The sequence below is a fragment of the Pelophylax lessonae genome, assembly GCF_965119305.1.
Source record: "Pelophylax lessonae genome assembly, chromosome: 3".
Lineage (NCBI taxonomy): Eukaryota > Metazoa > Chordata > Amphibia > Anura > Ranidae > Pelophylax > Pelophylax lessonae.
The window spans coordinates 557,448,192-557,469,529 of record NC_138770.1 but is presented as its reverse complement, the minus strand read 5'-3'; the positions used below and the strand labels follow the sequence as shown (position 1 = coordinate 557,469,529).

Here is a 21,338-nt window from a genome sequence, read left to right as displayed (position 1 = left end):
CTGTTGGTGAGAGGGAGGAGCCATCTCTCAAGGTGCTGTCCTTTAAGACGTTAAGGGAAAAAAGGCTTAAACAAAATGTGCATATTGTCAACAAAATAGAAGAGTACTAGGAAAACCCTAGTATACCGCCACAACCTTGGATACACAAATAAATATTATGCATGCAAGAGGTATCTTTAAACCATTTCAGAAAGTTTCAAGACTACAGGAGAATAAAAAAAAAAAAAAAAAAAAAAAACTACCCAGGTGGTGACTGAAAATAAGAATAAATGGATTTTTGTAAAATCTTACCGTAAAATCCTTTTCTCTTAGCTCATTGACAGACGTAGTCCTCTGTGATACAGCACCTTCGGGTTATGTTGCCTCCACAGGAGCAGGACTAGACAGGAAATTAAAAAGCTCTGGCCACACCCTAGGGGCAGTCCCAGAGGGTATATCCTCTCTCTCTCTGCCTCAGCAAATCAGTTATGTGAAAAAGCAGTCTTTAGAGATTTTAACCCAACTCAAAAAACAGAGGGGCGGGGACTAAGTCTGTCAATGAGCTAAGAGAAAAGGATTTTACGGTAAGATTTTACAAAAATCCATTTTTCTCTAGCGCTCATTGACAGACGTAGTCCTCGGTGATACACCACCTTCGGGACGTCCCAGAGCAGTATCACAACTGAGGGGTGGGAAAATGAAATCAAATCCCAATCTAGAAGGCCCAACCGGTGCCAACTAGAAGTTTACAATGCTCATCCTTAATGATGAGACTCAACAAAAAGAGAAAAAAAATTTTTTTTTTTTTTTTTTTCCCAAACAGAAAAAAACCCTCGAGGTAGACCACCGGTCTCCTCAAATTGCGGCCTGCAAAACCTTGCGGCCAAATGAGGCATCCGCCGATGCCGTCACATCAATTTTATAGAATTTTGTAAAGGTATGTACTGACGACTAGGTGGCCGCCTTACATACCTGGACCACTGACGCCTGATGGCGAAAGGCCCAGGAAGTACTGAGCGCTCGAGTGGAGTGCGCCCTAACAGGGAACGGAGGACTCTGACCCTTAATAGAATAAGCCTGTACCACCGTTTGTCTAATCCATTTGGCAATGGTCGCGGCAGATGCAGGCAAACCCTTTCTGGGGCCATCCGTGATCACAAAAAGTGAATCCGTCTTACGGAATGATTCCGTAGCTTTCAGGTATACCCTGATTGCCCGAACCACATCTAAGGAATGCAACGCATGTTCCCGATGATGCTTGGGCTGAGGACACAAGGAAGGTAGTACAATATCTTCATTCAGATGAAAATCTGAAACCACCTTGGGAAGAAAAGATGGCTTAGGATGAAGTACTACCTTATCCCTATGAATCACTAGGTATGGGGACTGGCATGATAATGCAGCCAGTTCTGACACCCTGCGAGCAGAAGTAATAGCCACCAAGAAGGCCACTTTCTGGGATAAAGTAAGCAAGGGAATCTCCCTGATGTTATCAAAAGGAGGTTTCTGTAGAACCGACAAAACCAAATTAAGATCCCAAGGCGGTAAGGGCGCGCGGACTGGAGGAGCCAGGTGCCGCACCCCCTGGATGAAATTCCGCACCAAGGATTTGGTAGCTAAAGGCTTCTGAAAGAAGATTGCTAATGCTGAAACTTGACCCTTGATGGTGCTCAAGGCTAGCTTCTGCTCAACCCCTTGTTGCCAAAAGGCCAATATTCGAGACACCGAATAGGTACGTGGAGGAAATCCTAAAGATTCGCACCACGCAATATAAGTTTTCCATGTGTGATAATAGACTTTGCTGGAAGTCGCTTTCCTTGCTTTAATAAGGGTAGGAATGACTGAAGCTGACAAACCTCTGTCCTTCAGTACTTGGGTCTCAATGGCCAGGCCATTAAACCCAGCGACTGTAAAGCATGATGGTAAATTGGTCCTTGAGACCACAGACACTCCCTGAGACGAAGTTCCCACGGAACGTCTACGACTAACATGTCCAAATCGGCCAGGCCGGCTTGAGGAGGCCAGCCTAGAATTTCTAGGACCACTGGCGCTGATTGGATCTGAACCAGGCGTCCCTAGAGGTATCTGGCCCCGACCATCCGAGAAAGTCTGGTCGTTTTCTGTTCCCACACATTTATCAGATACCTGATAGTTATCAGGAAAGGTGATCTTTTCTGGTTGAACCTCAGGGACCGAAGTCACCCGACTAGAGGCTACTTGGCCTATCTGGTCAACCAGATCCGATTCCTGTGAGGTATCGGGACTAATCTTAGGAAAAGGTAAAGGAAAAGATCTATTCAGGGAACGGTAATTACCGCTTCCTGTAGTACTTAAATGTTGGAAGGGAAGAATCGCACCGGTAGTAGTGGTTGATGCTCGATCTAATGTCCTGACTACCGGTGAAAACGTCCCCCCACCCTGAAACCGGGTGGGGGCTGGAGGAGTCTTGCCTTTCCCGCTAGTACTAGCCGGGCGCCCTTTATGGGCGGTAAAGAAAGGTCCTCGCTTGTTGCGAGGTCCCTTAGCTTTAGCAGCCTGTGGCAAAAAAGTGCTCTTGCCCCCAGTGGCATCCTTAATGATTTCATCTAGGTTGGCCCCAAATAGACGATTCCCCTGAAAGGAGAGATTTGTCAAGGTCTTCTTGGAACCTAGGTCAGCTGACCAGCATTTTAACCACAGCACACGTCTGAGGATCACCGCTGTCTTAGATGCATGCCCTAATAAGGGAGTAGTGTCCAAGGCTGCGTCACAGATAAACTGTAGTCCTTGTATAATCTGTTCCATCAAATCAGATGTCTCCTGGGGAATATCTTTTCCCCTAAGATCTTGGCGTACCATTTTCGCCCATTCCGTAAGTGTCTGGGAAACTAGACCAATAACAATTACTGGTCTAAAAGCTGACCCTATCAGAGAGAAGATGGTGCGGGACTCTGCTTCCATCTTTCGATCCACCGGATCCTTAAAGGACGAAGTGTCCTCCACTGGAATAACCGTGGCTTTATTCAGCCTGGAATTAGGCGGATCCACGACTGGTGGTACCGTCCATTTCTTAATGATGGATTCCTCAAACGGATAGCGTCTAGCAATACGCTTGGAAATAGTAAAACGGAATTTTTGTAAAATCTTACCTGTAAAATTCCTTTCTCTGAGTCCTCCGACAGTCGCCGCCTCTTCATATTCGTCACATATGGGGTATTAGACTTTGCTCCGAAGGAGTAGCTAGGCAACAGAATATGTTAACAATAAAGCTTTAACATATCCCACCCTCAAGGGGTGGTCCCCTCAGTCAATACCCTCCTACTTCCTGCAACCATATCTCAGTTTTAGTGGAATAGCAGTAGAGTATACATTCAAACCCCAAAAGAGGGGCGGGGGCGGCGACTGTCGGAGGACTCAGAGAAAGGAATTTTACAGGTAAGATTTTACAAAAATTCCGTTTTCTCTTACGTCCTCCGACAGTCGCCGCCTCTTCATATTCGTCACATATGGGGACGTCCCAAAGCAGTGCAAACATGAGGGGTGGGAAACGCATCCGCGCCGAAAGGCAACGCAGTCTCCACATCAAAGAAAGGAACCTTACCAAAGGAAGGAAACCAGCTGGGCAACAGCAAAAATAAGTGCTCAACAGGAGCAACAACCCAGGAAAAGACAAAAAACCAGGGGATACAAAACTTATCCCAACAGCCAGGAGTCCCCAACAAGGGACCCTAGGGAACAGCCGCACTAAGAACCTTGCGGCCAAAGGAAGCATCCGCCGATGCCTGAACATCTACTTTGTAGAATTTTGTGAAAGTGTGTACGGTCGACCAAGTCGCCGCCTTACACACCTGGGCTACAGAAGCCCCATGACGACAGGCCCAAGACGTACTCAGAGATCTAGTAGAGTGCGCCTTCACAGGCACAGGGGGAACCTTCCCCTGCAAGGCATAGGCCTGTTCAATGGTCTGCCTGATCCATTTGGCAATGGTAGAGGCGGAAGCCGCCATGCCCTTCCGAGGACCCTCTGGAAGAACAAACAAGGAGTCCGTCTTTCGAAAAGACTCAGTCGATTTAAGGTAAACCCTAATCGCCCGAACAACATCCAGAGAATGTAGTCTCACCTCCTTTGGATGTTTAGGCTTCGTGCACAACGAAGGCAAAACAATATCCTCGTTAAGATGGAATTCCGAAACTCGTTTCGGCAGAAAAGGAGGATTAGGTCGCAAGACCACCTTATCCAAATGAACAACCAGGTACGGAGACTTGCAGGACAAAGCCGCCAGTTCCGACACTCTGCGAGCCGAAGTGATCGCCACCAAAAAGGCGACCTTTTTGGACAACATAGACAACGATATCTCCCTGATCTGTTCAAAAAGGAGCACGTTGTAACACAGACAGGACTAGATTCAAGTCCCAAGGGGGCAAAGGATCCCTCCTAGGAGGAACCAGATGCCGCACACCCTGAATAAAAGTGCCAACCAAGGAGTTGGAAGCCACGGGACGTTGAAACAGAACGGCCAGCGCAGACACCTGACCCTTTATCGTAGCCAGCGCCAAACGCTGATCGACACCCGTCTGAAGGAAAGACAGCACACGGGAAACCGAGTACGTGCGGGGTGAAAACCCCCTGGACTCACACCAGGCAAAATAGGCCTTCCAAGTACGGTAATAAACCTTTCCCGAGGAAGACTTCCTCGCGTTGATCAAGGTATGAACAACCTCTGGAGAGAGACCCTTCTCCTTCAGGACCTCGGTCTCAACAGCCAGGCCGTCAAAGCCAGCGACTGTAAAGCAGGATGGTAAATCGGTCCTTGAGACAGTAGATCGTCCCGAAGAGGCAGACGCCAGGGGGCGTCGACCGCCAGATTCACGAGGTCTGCGTACCAGGACCGGCGAGGCCAGTCCGGTGCCACAAGAATCACCGTGCTGCGTTCCGAGTGTAACCTGCGAAGGAACCGGGACAGCAACTGAATCGGTGGAAACGCGTACATCAGCCTGTACTGATGCCACGGGGCCACTAACGCGTCCGACGCGTCTGCCCGAGGGTCGCGCGTCCTTGCCACGAACCTCTTCACCTTGTAGTTGAGGCGAGACGCGAACAGGTCCACATCTGGAAGACCCCACTTCGCGCACAACATCTGGAAGACAGCCGGGTGGAGAGACCATTCCCCCTGATCCAGGGTCTGGCGACTCAGATAGTCCGCCTGCCAGTTCTCCACTCCCGGAATGTGAACCGCCGTTATCGCCGGGACATGAGTCTCGGCCCAAGACAGAATGTCGGCCACTTCTCGAGCCGCTCGGGCACTCCTGGTGCCCCCTTGGTGGTTGATGTAGGCCACCGCCATGGCATTGTCCGTCTGCACCCGAACCGGGCAGCCCTGCAGCCGGTCCGTCCAGCGATGAAGACAGAGCCTGATCGCACGCAATTCCAGAATGTTGATCGGGAGGGAAGACTCCCCCTCCGACCAGGTCCCCTGGGCGGACAGAACGCCCAGAACACCACCCCAGCCCGACAGGCTGGCATCCGTGGTGATTATCGTCCACGAGATCGGACGAAACGACTTGCCCCCGGACACCAACGGGGACTGGAGCCACCACAGAAGGTTTTCCCTGGTGCGATGACTCAACGAGATCTGAAGATCCAGAGATTGAGGTCGCCCGTCCCACTTGGACAAGATCTCCGCCTGGAGACCCCGCGTGTGAAACTGCGCGAAAGGAATCGCCTCGAAAGCCGAGACCATCAATCCCAGACATCTCATACACGTCCGCAGAGACGAGTTCGGAACGTCCCTGAGGGACCTGACTTCCTCCTGAAGAGTCCTGAGTTTGTCTTCCGGCAGGAAGACCTTCGCCTGCACCGAGTCCAGTATCATTCCCAGATAGGGAAGACGAACCGACGGACTCAGTGTCGACTTTGGGACATTTATCGTCCAACCGAACTCCTGCAGAGTTTGCATCGTGACAGACAGGTCCTTCTCCAGACCCTGACTGGTCGCAGACCGAATCAGAATGTCGTCCAGATACCCCAGGACAGAAATGCCCTGGGCTCTCAATAATGCCAGAACCGGTGCAAGCACCTTGGTGAAGACCCGCGGAGCCGAGGCGAGCCCAAAGGGCAACGCCACGAACTGGTAGTGATCCTCCGCAATGGCAAATCGAAGGTATCTCTGAAGACCCTCGAATATGGGGATGTGAAGATACGCATCCTTCAAATCGATGGAGGCCATGAATTCCCCCGGAACCAGGGCAGCCACCACCGAGCGCAGGGATTCCATGCGGAACTTGCGAACCCGCACAGAGCGGTTCAGAGCTTTCAAGTCCAGAATAGGACGAACCTTGCCCTCCTTTCTGGGCACGGTGAACAGATTGGAATAAAACCCCCGAAATCTGTCCCGATGAGGCACCGGAACCACCACTCCCTGAGCCCTCAGGTCCCGCACCGCCAGGTGCAGATCCCGCAGGCGTTCTGGAGACAGTTGTAGATTTGAGGGAAAAAATCTGCTCTCTGGCCGAGAGAGAAACTCGATCTTGTAACCAGATCGAACGATTTCCAGAACCCATCTGTCCCGCACACGGGCCAACCAGGGCTGAAGAAAACCGAGCAAGCGTCCCCCCACCCCAAAACTGGGTGAGGGCGCCCCTTCAGGCCGAACTGTTATGGGCCGCAGGTCCGGATTGGCCGGACTTCTGTTTCCCAGACCAGGGTTTCTTCTGAGAGCCCTGGCCCTTGAACGGTTTGCCCTTGTAGTGCGGCCGAAAGGCACGAAAGGACCCCTGAGGGGGCCGAAAATGAGCATGCTTCTTCCCAGAAGCCCCCTTAGCCTTGGGGAAATGGGGCAAGAGAGTGCTCTTACCCCCGGTAATCCCCTTAATCAACACATCCAGGGACTCCCCAAAAAGGCGAGACCCATCATAAGGCAGATTGGCTAAGGTTTTACGTGAAGATTGGTCCACCGACCAACATTTCAACCAAACCAGGCGGCGAGACAACACCGCCACGCTGTGCACACGCGCGGCCAACGGAATCAGGTCCAGGTCCGCATCACACAGATACATGACACCCTGGTGGATCTGATCCACCATATCCAGGGTCGCCGCCGAGGCCGAATCGGCCACTAGGACGCGCCTAAGCATCTGCGTCCAACTTGCGATCGCCTGGGCCGCCATGAGAGAAGCAAACAGAGCCTTAAGCATAGAACCCGTAACAGAATAAGTATGACGGGCAAGAGACTCCAGTCTCCTATCCGTGGCATCACGGAAAACAGGGGATCCCTCTGCAGGGATCGCAGTGGCTTTGTTCAAAACCGCAATAGCATGATCCACTGGCGGAGGCACACACCACCGTTCATCAGTGGCAGGCGAGAAAGGATAACGCAGCTTAAATTTACTTGGTACCGCAAAAGGCTTGCGCAAATCGCGCCATTGGTCCTTAACAGCGCGCTGAAAATCAGCATTGCAGGGAAAAACCTGCGGCGTCCTGCGTTTTCTCTGCGTCCCATAAGCCGCCAAGGCAGCTGGGGGACACACCTCGTCCTGCAAACGTAGCGTCTGCTTAATGGAAGCAATCAACTCATCCATGATTGCAAGCTCTTCAGGCGAGCCAGGGGGAGAATTATCAACCCCCTCAACATCAGCCTCTACCTCAGACCCCACTAGATCAGGAGAGGAGCGGGACCCCGATAGGGGGGTCCCCGCCAGAACAGCCCCATCACCTTCACCCTCAGAATCAGAGGACAGAGCAACTCTGGGCCGTTTAGTAGATTGAGCAGCCACCAGCATTTGCACCTGTGCAGCAAGGCCAGCCACAATCGTGGCCAAATCCCCCCCTGGGGGGGAAACAGCGGTCCCCTGGCTTTCCACCAATACTGTGGGAAACTTGCCCTCCTGAGAATCCATTGCCCCTGTATGCCAGACAACCAAGGGTTAACTGCCCCCTTACAGCAAGCGCGGCAAGCGCAGCCCACCGCACCACACTCAGGCACAATGAGACCCCCACAGGGAATATACAGACTGAATACAGGCAATGGAACACAGGAATAGAAGGATAAAACCTGAGGAGACTCCGCTGCTGCTGCTGCCTCGATCGGTGCTTCCAGGAGAGAGGAAGTGATGCTGCCAGGGCGCTCTATGTAAGCCTATGGAGGCTACAAGAAAATGGCCGCCGTGCATGTAAACCATGCGGCCGGAGCGGGCGCCGGTAAAATGGCGCCGTTTGGCGCCGAAATCGCCGCTCCACAGTGCATAAAATCACACACAATATTATCCCATTATATGGATACATGTTAGATCGCCGCAGCGATCGCTGTATATGCCCCAACATGCCATTAAAAACATGCCCCACAGCACACAGCTCCTCACACTGCCCAGCCTGACATACTCAGTGTCATACAGCTCCCCCCCTTGCAGCCCACAGCATGCAGCCGAGATATAGGGAGACAAGCAGTGTGATTAAAGGCAGGTTACACAGTCCCAGACTGAGACCCCCCCCAGACAGACAGGTCCCCACATAGATACACTTACCTCACATGGCGTGGGGAACCCGCACAGGCGAACAAGCCGCTGCACATGAGGCAGGGAGAGTCGCAATTCAAGACGCACACAATGGCGGTTCAGAAACCGCACAGCGTCCGGTGAGGTAGCCACCTCACCAATCATCCCTGCACCGAACAGGGATGGGTCGTTCACCGTGCCAGGAGCGTTACCTGGCTGAACGCTCGATGGCAGACTGGGAAGCCACTGACCCACGACCTGCGACCAGGGGGATCAGCCCGAGACCCAGTCCGCATGATCCTCTTCGTCCGAAGAACTAACTAATGCTGACAAAAATAACAGCTAAGTAAAGGTAGAGAGAAAACTCAAACAAAATATCAAAAAGAAGAAAGAGTCTGGGACAAAAAGTCCCAGCACAGAGAGAGCCAGCCACTCCTGACAAGCTAGACATTAAAAACTGAGATATGGTTGCAGGAAGTAGGAGGGTATTGACTGAGGGGACCACCCCTTGAGGGTGGGATATGTTAAAGCTTTATTGTTAACATATTCTGTTGCCTAGCTACTCCTTCGGAGCAAAGTCTAATACCCCATATGTGACGAATATGAAGAGGCGGCGACTGTCGGAGGACGTAAGAGAAAGGTACGTTTAGAATGCTCCCATTCTCCTTTAATCTGATTACCGAAAAATTTAGGTACAGGAAAAGCCTTCATCGTCTTGATGGGCTTATTAGTACCAAAAGGAATCTCTGTTTCAGTTGCCTCTGCCGGTAAAGCCTCAGTTTTAAGGTTTCCTGCACTGCCACAACTAGTGCGTCCACCAATGCTTCTTCCTGAATAATAGCAGGAGAAGAAGCGTCCTCCTCACTGTCTGAGGGGGCTTTACCTGGGATAACAGCCCTTGCAGAGGAACCTGCAACTGCCGTGACCACCTCTGAATCTGAGTCAGAGGTGTCAGATGGTATAGGGGTAGGCGGGGGTCGCTTCCTTGACCCCCGTCCCTGACAGGCCGCCTCCACCCGAGCCACCATAGACTCCAAAATTGCTGTAAATGACTCTATACTCTGTGCACCGGCGGGTCCCGTGGCCCCCTCGAGGGAAACAGGTGGGGGAATATGTGTGGCAGGGTCCATGATAATTCCAGTTACTTCCTGGATAATATAATTCAAAAATAAAACTTTTTTTTTTTTTTTTTTTTTTTCGACCCCCAGCGCCACAAAAGCCCCTTAGTGTTACCTGCTAGGGATCCCTATCGATCGAGAGAGAGAGAGAGATAGACCCCCAGGCTCACCACTTGATGCTCAGAGTTTAACTGCAACAGGTTACAGCGCTGTCTTGACAAACAGGAAGTCTTTTGGCTGGCTGCCCAGGAAAAAAGGAGGCGGCTCCGCCCCTCTGTACGCCTTCCCCAAGCTCCACGAGGTGTTTGGATCACCTCAAACATGGCCGCCTCCATGCTGGAGACACGAGGCTACGCCAAAATGGCGGCTCGTGGTATCCAGCAAAAAAAATGGCGGCGGCCCGTACTGAATAGCGGTGTGCTGCAGGGCACACAACACTCTCTCTGCATGGGGATATGGCGTGGTTGGCGGTACCGGCCCTGGCGGACCGCATGGCCGTTCGGGAGGCCTGCTAATAGCTGGAGATCTGATTAGGAAGGCAGTCTACATGTCCGTGGCTTCTGACTGGTAGGTAGCTTATTCTTAACCCATAAGATTCCCAGAATGCCACAGATTACATCTTTAAAACATGTATACAATTAGATTGTTAGCTCCCAAACCAAGCCTCCTGGCTTTTTGCACACATAAAATCACACTCAAAGTAGGAGGATCTGTGTCATGTTGTAGGATAGAAAGGGACTCTATCTCACCATACAGAGAGGGGCCCGCGTTCACCACAAAACCCGTCAGGGGGAAAGGGGGAACATACTACTCACCATACCGGAACCAGGCGGGCACCAACTCCTGACAGTACCCCTCTCCACCGGGGCGGGAGGGCTGTCGACCGATACGGACGCCGTGACTCATGGTCTTTGGCGTTTCAGCGAGACGTTTAACTCGCGTGGACAGTCCTTTAATGGGACTTTGTCGCGGCCGACCCAGCGCGGAGCTATGGCCTGCACGCGCTCGTAGGCTGAACTGGGGTGACCACCGGATCTCAACATCCAGCCCGTCGCCCAGTTCAGCTTTCTTGCTTGAAGATCTCACAGGAACACTGGAGAAAAAAAGCTGTCTAAAAAATCCTTTAAGAAAAAATTCTTGCCAGGACCTAAGATCCCAGCAAGGTATCTAGGTCCTTACTCCTAACTAGACAGAAAATAACTGATTTGCTGAGGCAGAGAGAGAGAGGATATACCCTCTGGGACTGCCCCTAGGGTGTGGCCAGAGCTTTTTAATTTCCTGTCTAGTCCTGCTCCTGTGGAGGCAACATAACCCGAAGGTGGTGTATCACCGAGGACTACGTCTGTCAATGAGCGCTAGAGAAACAACAATTTACATGCATGATTTCATATTACCCGATAATAAAATACTAATCTCTGCACAAATTAGGCAATGTAGATAAGCAATCATGCAACAGACCACCTATTGAAGATGGTAGAACACATTTTATTGTTGTGTAAATCATTTGTTGAAAAGACTGCCAGGGGTAACTCAACAGATTTCATGTTAACCTGGTAACGGAGCTAAACTTAAAGTTAAAACACACGCAAAACAGCCCTCTAAGAGACAGATTTGTTCTTACCAAAAGGGACCCATAGCTGTAGAGATCTCCAACCAATACACTTCCATTGCGGAATATATGTGCAGAGTGGAAACTAATAAAGAGATGTCTTAGCTCCGGACTAATCCGTTGTGAAATTTGTGTACCGATGTAAAACTCCCAGGGCTTTGCAGGCTTTTGTACCTGTAGCAAAGAAAAATAAAAAGCACATTGATTACAAATGGCAATCTCTATACAATGACCAAAACTGTTTTATGAAGGTCAAACATTACCTTTAGAATAACTTTAGGATTGTGCTGGGTTTGCGTACCCAATCTAGAAGCTTGATAGACATGTGCAAAAGCCCCTTCTCCAAGCAAATGATCAACATGAAATGACTGGGACCCTAAAAGAGAAACGCCATTACAAATCAAACATTTGTGACCAATATTGCTAATTGAACGAGGATAACCGCCTGCCTATTGTACAGACAGGTATAATTACTGCAAGTCTGCCTTACCCAGCTTTGCCTCCATTTTAGCCCTGAAGGATGAAATGTTTGTTGGCCATTGATGGTAGTTGCTCAGGGAACTTAGCGGTGTGTGTAATTCTGACAGAAGACAGGCAATCAAGTTGTCATCCCAGGCATTTTCAACCACTTTTTGCTCTAAAGAAAAATAAATTAATTATGAAAACTGTAAGATAGTTTAAATGAAAATTGGAGTACACATTGTTCTAACTTTTCCTGGGCACTGCGGACCATTTAACAAATCCTGGAATAGTTTGGTTTTGGGGGTCAAGCCTCCCTGGGCAAGTTCCTTCCTTCCTTTTCTTCCCATCCCTGGTACCCTTTCTTATACCCCATACTTCTCTTCTTTCTCTTCTATAGTAGCCCTTCTTATGCCTTTTCCCCCCACTATCTCCTTACTACTTCACTGGTAAAATTGGCCCCTTATTATTGATGAACACATATTACAAGTTTATTGCACTACATAGAAATACTAATTTAGCATCTGCATACCACAAATGTAGTGGGAGGTATAAAAAGGATTTTCTACTTGCCTGCAAGATCCTTTTCTTGTAGTACATTACAGGACACAATCTAAATCTTAATCCATGGGTCATGCAGCTACCTTCAGTAATTGGACATTGGCGAACAAAGTTGCAAAGACAGCCCTAGCATAGCCCATCTCACTACCAACAAGCAATAAGGTGTGAGACATAGAAACAGAGGGACCAGTTTTCTGTAATGTACCCCAAAAAAAAAAAAAAAAAGAAAAATGGATTTTTGACTTACCGTAAAATCCATTTCTCTGATGTTCATTGACACATTGACGGACACAGCTCCTGATATTCATAACCATTGGGTTAAACTGCACCCTACAGGAGTAGGACACTAGGCAGAAAATAATTCTGTCTACACCAATGGGCACTCCCAGGGGGTAAACTCCCTCTCTCTGCTTTAGCGACTCAGTTTTGTCACAACCAGTGTCAGGAGAATTCTAACTCCACAGGGGGTGGGTGCTGTGTCCGTCAATGAACATCAGAGAAATAGAGAAATGGATTTTACGGTAAGTCAAAAATCCCATTTTAATTTTTGTTCACTGACGGACACAGCTCCTGATAGTCAGAACCATTGGGATGTCCCAAAGCAGTGTTAAGGGGTGGGAACAAAACGAATCCGAAGGCTAAACATTAGCAAACCAGGCAACAGGAGCTCAACCAAAGAACTGGAGCCCACCTGAAAGAGGATCAGGTCCTCTAAACAGCAGCCTGCAAAACCTTGTGGCCAAAGAAGCATCTGCAGATGCCAACACATCCACTTTATAGAACTTTGTAAAAGTGTGCACCGACGACCAAGTGGCTGCCTTGCAAACCTGCATCACTGACACCTGATGACGGAAAGCCCAGGAAGCACTAAGTACCCTAGGTAGAGTGCATCTTTACAGGGAAAGGAGGAACATGACCCCTGATGGAATAGGCCTGAACCACTGTCCATCTAATCCATCTGGAAAAGGTTGCAAAAGAAGCAGACAACCCTTTTTGAGGTCCATCCGTGAGCACAAAGAGTGACTTCCCGAAAGACTCCGTAGCTGCCATGTGCACTTTAACTGCCCGGACCACATCTAAGGCATGCAAGGCAAGTTCCTTTGGATGTTTAGGTCTGGGACACAGGGAAGGCAAGACCATGTCTTCATTCAAATGAAAATCAGAGACAACCTATGGAAGGAACGATGGACAGGGGCAAAGAACCACCTTATCCCTGTAAATCACCAGGAAAGGTAAGCGACCGGATAACACTGCCATTTCCGTTGCCATTTCCACTGCCACTAAAAAGGCCAGTTTCTGGAACAGCGTGAGCAAGGGAATCTCCTGAATATTTTCAAAGGAAGACTTCTGTAAAGCTGAAAGCAACGGAGCCTGCAATGGAGAAACCAAAATGTCAGATACCCTGAAGAAAGGTACGCACTAGAGAGTGTGTGGCCAAAGGTCACTGGAAGAAAACCGTCAAAGCTGACACCTGGCTCTGATGGTACTCAAGGGCAATTTCTGTTAAACCCCCCCGTTGAAAGAAGGTTGCAAGGATGAATGGTTGAGGCCCAGAGGGCCCCGCAGGCTCAGAGAAGGGATCATTTGGGAAAATGTGGTCCAAAGACTCCATGTGTCGCCAGGGGGACCCCACAAAAAGTGTAAAACACTGCTAAGGGACAACCCCTGGTGCACTGGCAGCACCACCCAGTTGCCAGGCACAAAGCACCAAGTGATCCTCAGCAGAGAGGCAGAGGACAACACCAGACTCCCCACCCACAGCAACAGGCACCCGATGCCTCCAGGGGAATTTGCACTACTAGTGCAGAGATCAGGAAGTAAAATGATCCAGGAGTTAGCACCAGGGGATGAGGAGGAGCTCCCACCATGGAAATGGGCGCCCACAGGGCCCCACTGTCATGGCCGCAGGACTACAAAAACATGGCCGCCTTGTATAGAAATACACACTACAACAAAATGCCCCCCCCCCCCCGGCAGAGTCGATCGGTGGCAGGATGAGGAACTTGACAGGGGGGGTGCCTGCAAGGAGGGGAACCTGGCAGTCCGACCGTCCCAAGAAGGGGCTCATGTCTACCCCAAAACCCTCCAGGGGGAGAGGGGGGTCTTCTAACCATACCAGGAACCAGACGGGCACCTCTTCAGACAGAACACCTCTCCATCGAAATGGGGGGGGGGGCTGTCTGCCAGGAGGAAGGCTGCGACCGCCGGGCCAAAGGCCCGGTCGTACGCAACCTCGCGAGGCCAGCCCCTGTCCAGTGGCGCTATGTCACAGCCGACCTAGCGCAGAGCTGAAGTCTGCATGCGCTCGCTGGTCAGACTGGGGTGACCACTGGCTCTAGATTAGCCATTCTGTCGCCTAGTCCAGCAGTTGACTGTAGATCTCACAGGAGAAATCCAGGAGAAAAAAAAAATTCTATCTAAAAAGAAAAAATTGCAAGGACCAGAGATCCCAGCAAGAAACTAGGTCTTTACTCCTGACTAGGCAGAACAAAACTAAGTAGCTTTAGCAGAGAGGGAGTATATCCCTCGGGACTACCCATGAGTGTAGCCAGAATTATTTTCTGCCTAGTGTCCTACTCCGATTCCTTCATTCCAACGGCAAATTGGTGCCCCCCCCCCCCCCATCCCCATCCAGAGGTAGGCTGTTCCTGACATCCTCACGTCCAGAGCCGGTCTACGGGTGTGGTGACTTCAGAACAGTCCATCGCACAAGACTGCTAGACTCCAGGGGGAGCAGAAGCCACAGGGACCAGTTTTGTGCAGAGAGGAACAGATGATTAGTTAAGTAGACCTCTGTTCTGCAATCCCCAAACACGAGCAGTTGACCTACGCAGTGCAGGCACAGCCCCACTGCATGGGAATATTTTTTTTTTTTACCTGCAGTTGGGCTTTCAAGCGGAACCTCACTCTCTCAATATTTATTGACTATTTCTAATCTTTATGCAGCTAGCATTAGTAATGTATTACCATATAGATAGGAATGTATTACCATATTTATTTTCTAAGGGGAGGAGGGGTTTTCTCAGCTAAGCCTATTCTCCAGCCTTGCATGCCTGGGCTAAGGGCAGAGGGATTCTTGGAAGTAATGCACCATGAGATATCTGCCCTCTCTCCAGACTGGCCATGGCCAGAAATGCTAGGGGGGGGGGGGGGCGTTTTCTAAGTAATTTCTTAGCAAAATAAAGCATGGAGACATGGATGGATGAGTTTGCTTTGAATATTAAAGAATTTGTTTTTGTGGTGCTCAGATGCAGTGTAGTTGCACTTTAAGTGCAATTTCTAAGATGTTTAAATCGTATGCATTATTATTTAGAAGTGGTTTGATATACGGTAAGCAACACCACTTTTCTAGCATAGACTTGAACAGAAGAAAACATCTTTTTGGCCCTTTTGGGAAAACCAAATATGCCAAAGACGGCAAGGACATAAAAAGACTTACCTGGAGGGTGAACTTCTTGCTCCTTCTCTTCTAGTCTGAATGGTTGCGTTTTTACACCCCAGGGATCGTCAATATCTAATGTAGTGCTCCGTAAGGTCTCTGAGAGTTTACAAGTTGCCAAGAGATGCTCAGCATTCTCCAATTCGACATCCTCCACAATCTCTGAATTCTTTGTAGGAAAAATGCTGCATGAAGAAGGTGAAGGGGCTATTTTGGAATGTTCTGGGCTGTGTTCTTGAATAGGGCTATAAAAACAAGCATAACAGCACACATTGATATTACATTTCACAATTATCACATGACACAATGTAAAAAGTACAACTGAAGAGTGCTGTACCTGAGCTTCCTTATTTTTGAGGGCTGGACAGTTTTATCGTCAGAAGAGTCGAGACTGCTGCTGTCCGTACCCACTCCTATTGCATTTTCTGTAAAGGGAGAAGCATAAATTTATAGAAATGACAAAAACCAAAACAATTGCAATAGCTCCCCTTTTATGAATGCTGTTTTTATGGAAACTGCTACAGTTATTGGTCCACCCAACTTTTACCAATAGAAAGTTACTTTGTCCATTCCGCTGTACCGAGACTCCATTAGAGCCACCACAAAGACCCTGGCCCTTCTGGGTATGGGTAAATATGTGACCTCCTCCCATGATGCAATGCTCAGACTTGGCAGCCAAATGTCCACCCAAAAACTACTAAATGGACACATCATAAACTGTGCTTGGGGGTTTCAACATGGAGCTTGAAGGGTTAGAACAGTAGAGGACTAGAGATTGGGGAGGGGGGTTCAGGGAAGGGGAGTAAAAGCAAGTCAAGGGTTAGGGTAGTTAAGAGATTTTTCCCTGAATGGGCAGTGAGTCACTTTCAAAAGATAAACGCCCTTTTTACTCAACAAGCCCCATATAGTATGCCAAAAGCTTTTTCCCTCCCCTTCCAAAGTACAAAGTAAAGCAGCCCTAAAGTGACATAAAAGCGATGACAGCAGCAAAACCGGACTGGGTTCAAATTGAATGCCAGGCAGTTCCACTACACACTCTAGATTAGCTTATGTGGTGTCACCCCAAATACCGTCCAGCCATTCTAGCACCGACACTCTCTCACTCCTTTACCATGTGGGATAGACCTAAAGGCCGTTCCAAAATCACTTCTCCTTTATGCCCGTTGTCACTCCTGTTTCAAAATCAAAACTTTCCCCCAGGGTTGAACATTGAAGCCCTTAAATGGTGGCTGGACAAGGGGCTGTACAGGATTGGCCACTTCTTCACCCCTACAGGCCCGCTAACATTATTACACTGTTTAAACAGTGTACGCTAAATTCTGAAGATTCCGATTCCACCAGATATCGCACTATCTACACTCAATTTGGAAAACCAAGCCAATACCCCCACTGCTTCAGCCTATGAACTTTGGTGCGGAACAGCCATGGAGCAGAGGGATGGGATCTCGGCTATTTATTTGTCACTTTCCAGCAACAGTCCCAAACCAGGTTATGCTAGAGCCTGGGAGAGAGAGACCTGTCTCGAGAGTGGGAGCCAGAGATCTGGTACAACTCTATGATGAGAGCTCTCATTGCTCTCATCTGGGATTCTGGAATAAAGTGTTCCATATGATATGCAGACTGATTGGGGTGGCTGTTACGCAGTCCCCTCAAATTGCTCTCTTAAATTTCCCACCTGAAAAAAACCACCAGACATCAAAATTGACTGATCCATTTTATGCTGTTAGGAGCTAAGATGACCTTGGCGAGCGCTTGGAAACCTACAGTTTCTATCACAATGACGAAGAGAAAAATATCTTGGATTATGACACAAGAAAAACTAGTTGTTAGTTTGCTGAACACCAGACATGCATTTGAAACTATCTGGGAACCATGGGCCTCCTTCACGAACACCTCCTTGATCACCCCATAATCTAAGGTCTACAGCCAGAACTAGTTTGGACCTGCCGGGTCACGTCCTTCCCCCTCCCCACTTATGACCTATTCTATATCTCCTAATATTTCTAAGCTATCTTTTTCCTCTTATGGTTAACACTAAGTTGCAGATGAGCCACTCTCAGAAAGGTCAGAAAAGCGAAGGACCTACTTTACACGTTATAGAGGGAGTGTCTACCCACTCAACTCAAGTTTTTCGCAGAGCGACTTATGGTTTATCCCTTTTTTCCATAACGCTCAGTTGTATTATCATAGTTACCTACACAGACACCTTAGGACTTTCGCTATGTGAACACGGATACCCACAACCCCACTTACTCTATGAGTAACTTAGAATAGGGAGTCGCCCTCGCTCCCTGGAAGACAGTTTGTGCTGCCATTGGGGTCTCCTAGGGGGCGGGAAGGCCACACCTGTGAATACCTAATGGGGTTTACGTATCAAGATTGTTCTACTGGATTGATTTTTCACTTGTCCTATAATGAAGGCGTTTTCACTACAAAATACTGTATGTTATTTGTCCGTATAAGACTATTCATTTGCTGATTGTACTATTATTTGTTGAAACTTAATAAAATCTTTGAAAGAAAAGATCATTTGTATATATCAATTATATATATCAAATAGTGCAATAAATAGTGCAAAAAAGACAATATAATGTGAATAAAATCATCCAATACAATAATGCATCAATTCTTCCAAGAAAATGCAGTGCAATCAGGGACCAAAGAGGGGATCATCACCACCAACACAAGCCTCTTGCCGGATCAGCAGGACCATAAACTATAATGGTCTAATGCGCTCAAGCAAGCAGGTGGATGACTTATCAGCAGGCAATGGATTCCATATGGACGCTAAACCAACCGTCTGCCATCAGAAGGCTCCGGGGAACATCAGTATGACAAACTAATCACCAATTTCGTATTCCACATCGGTCCTGTACTCTTCTAGATGTGGATTGTTAGGTTTTCCACACAAAGTGTAAAGTGAAGATTCAAATGTAACGAGGAGAAGACAATCCTCTCCAAGTCACCGATGGACATTTACAAAACTACAGACAGCAGTGACCTGCGATGATCATCTTTATCCACCTGCTTGCTTGAGCACATTAGACCATTATAATTTATGGTCCTGCTGATCTGTTAAGAGTCGTGTGTTGGAGGTGATCCCCTCTTTGACCTCAGATTGCCCTGCACTTTTTTGGAAGAATTGATGCACTATTGTATTGGACGATTTTATTCACACTAGATTGTCTTTTTTGCACTATTTGATATATACAATTTATGTGTAATTATCCCTTTGTGTCACTTTAGCTGCTTTACTTTGTATTGATTTCTGTTTGACTGGTATCCCAGTTTTCAAAGTGGCTGCTTTTGCATTTTCACAGAGCGCAAATTCATTGTGTTTTATTTAAAGCAACAGGTTTACCTGTCATGCTAACTACTATTGTAGTAGGGCTGGGCGATAAAACGATACCGATAGGTATCGCGATAGTCCCGTGCTCGATAGCAATAAGAAAACTTGAACGATAAATCGAAAAGTCCGCTCCGACGGGTTTAAACTTTTAAAAATGGCGCCGCCCGGCGCCAAAACGTCATTGCGCACGCGCCGCCGCCGCTCGGGAGAGGCCGAGAATAGCCGAAATTACACGAGCGGTGGCGGCGGGTGCGCAATGACGTATCGGCGCCGGGCGGCGCCATTTTTAAAACGAAGGCACCTCTGGAACAGGTAAGTGAAACAGCTTCACTACCTGCCGTTATGCAGGGCTGCGGGCACACTACAAGGGATGCAGTGCTGCGGGCATGGTCTACCTGTACCATGCCCACAGCACTGCATCTCCCGTAGTATGCCCACAACCCCGGATCCTCTTGTACCATGCCAGTACCCTGCATTCTCCTGCACCATGCCAGTCACCCTGCATTCTCCCGCACCATGCCAGTCACCCTGCATTCTCCCGCAGCATGCCAGTCACCCTGCATTCTCCCGCAGCATGCCAGTCACCCTGCATTCTCCCGCAGCATGCCTGCCACCCTGCATTCTCCCGCAGCATGCCTGCCACCCTGCATTCTCCCGCACCATGCCTGCCACCCTGCATTCTCCCGCACCATGCCAGTCACCCTGCATTCTCCCGCACCATGCCAGTCACCCTGCATTCTCCTGCACCATGCCAGTCACCCTGCATTCTCCTGCACCATGCCAGCCACCCTGCATTCTCCTGCACCATGCCAGCCACCCTGCATTCTCCTGCACCATGCCAGTCACCCTGCATTCTCCTGCACCATGCCAGTCACCCTGCATTCTCCTGCACCATGCCAGTCACCCTGCATTCTCCTGCACCATGCCAGTCACCCTGCATTCTCCTGCACCATGCCAGTCACCCTGCATTCTCCTGCACCATGCCAGTCACCCTGCATTCTCCTGCACCATGCCTGCCACCCTGCATTCTCCTGCACCATGCCTGCCACCCTGCATTCTCCTGCACCATGCCTGCCACCCTGCATTCTCCTGCACCATGCCAGTCACCCTGCATTCTCCTGCACCATGCCAGTCACCCTGCATTCTCCTGCACCATGCCAGTCACCCTGCATTCTCCTGCACCATGCCAGTCACCCTGTATTCTCCTGCACCATGCCAGTACCCTGCATTCTCCTGCACCATGCCAGTACCCTGCATTCTCCTGCACCATGCCAGTACCCTGCATTCTCCTGCACCATGCCCGCCGCCCTGCATTCTCACCCTAGGGTCCTTATTTTAAATGGGTAATAAAAAATATCAATATATATCGACCGATATGAAACACTGATATCGTGATACAGTTTTCAGCCATATCGCCCAGCCCTATATTGTAGACCCCTTCACTGATGCTCCCTGACCTTTCCCCATGTGGAGCTTTGTGAAACACCTTGATTTTCTGGATATGGGGGAGCATATTCTCCTTCCCACTTCCTCCAACGATGTAGCGATTTGCCAAAAATCAAACAGTTTGCACAGCAAAGCTTTGTGGATCCCACTGAAGATTGCTAGATCAAAAATGAAGGCGATCAGACCAGGTGGGCTGCACTCATAGGGGTTGCTGCATTCATTAGGGCCTGGTTCACACTAGTGTGACTTGTAATGCAAATTTGAACTGTCAAGTCACATGACAAGTCGCACCCCCCATTTGTGGCAATGGAACCGTTGAAATCACTGCGAAATTAAAAATGTTCTCTCACTCATTCTGTTGTTCATTAAGAGGCAAATACTGTTTCATAAGCAAGAATGTAGATGGATGGAATGGATGAAATCAGAGGAACCATTATTGCTGTCCAAAACCTCCAGGCTGCTATGTTGTGACTAGTCAATGCCCTATGCCATCTCCCCTATCCAGCAGCATGAGATGTCCTGAACCACTTCCAGCCCAAACCAATTCTGGTGTCTCTCTCCTACATAGAAAAATCATCTCTTTTTTTGCTAGAAAATTACCCCAAACATTATATATTTTTTAGCAGAGACATTAGGGAATAAAATGGCGGGCCTTACAATTTATGTCAGAGTTTGCGCAACATTTTTTTTAAAACACAATTTTTTTGGAAAAAACACTTCAAAGAGTTTAATTGCAAGAAAACACAAGAAATAACAACATTTTTTATATTTTGCAAAAAAATTTAGTTATGTAGAGTAAATAGATACAAACATGTCATGCTTTAAAATTGAGCACACTTGTGGAATGGCGCCAAACGACAGTACTTTAAATTCTCCATAGGCAACGCTTTAAACATTTTTACAGGTTAC

At 48.8% G+C, this 21,338-nt stretch overlaps 1 protein-coding gene across 1 annotated transcript in view; it reads right to left on the bottom strand.

Annotated features, from left to right (window-relative positions):
* BUB1 (BUB1 mitotic checkpoint serine/threonine kinase) overlaps positions 1 to 21,338 on the bottom strand; it is a gene marked incomplete at its 3' end in the record, with an annotated part of 111,631 nt that overhangs the window by 15,758 nt on the left and 74,535 nt on the right. The window contains exons 17-21 of the mRNA XM_082252468.1: positions 15,972 to 16,059; positions 15,635 to 15,879; positions 11,666 to 11,812; positions 11,439 to 11,551; positions 11,188 to 11,349 (exon numbers count right to left, since the gene is read on the bottom strand). Of these exons, the coding sequence (XP_082108594.1) occupies positions 11,188 to 11,349; positions 11,439 to 11,551; positions 11,666 to 11,812; positions 15,635 to 15,879; positions 15,972 to 16,059 (755 nt within the window). The remainder of the gene's footprint in view (positions 1 to 11,187; positions 11,350 to 11,438; positions 11,552 to 11,665; positions 11,813 to 15,634; positions 15,880 to 15,971; positions 16,060 to 21,338) is intronic.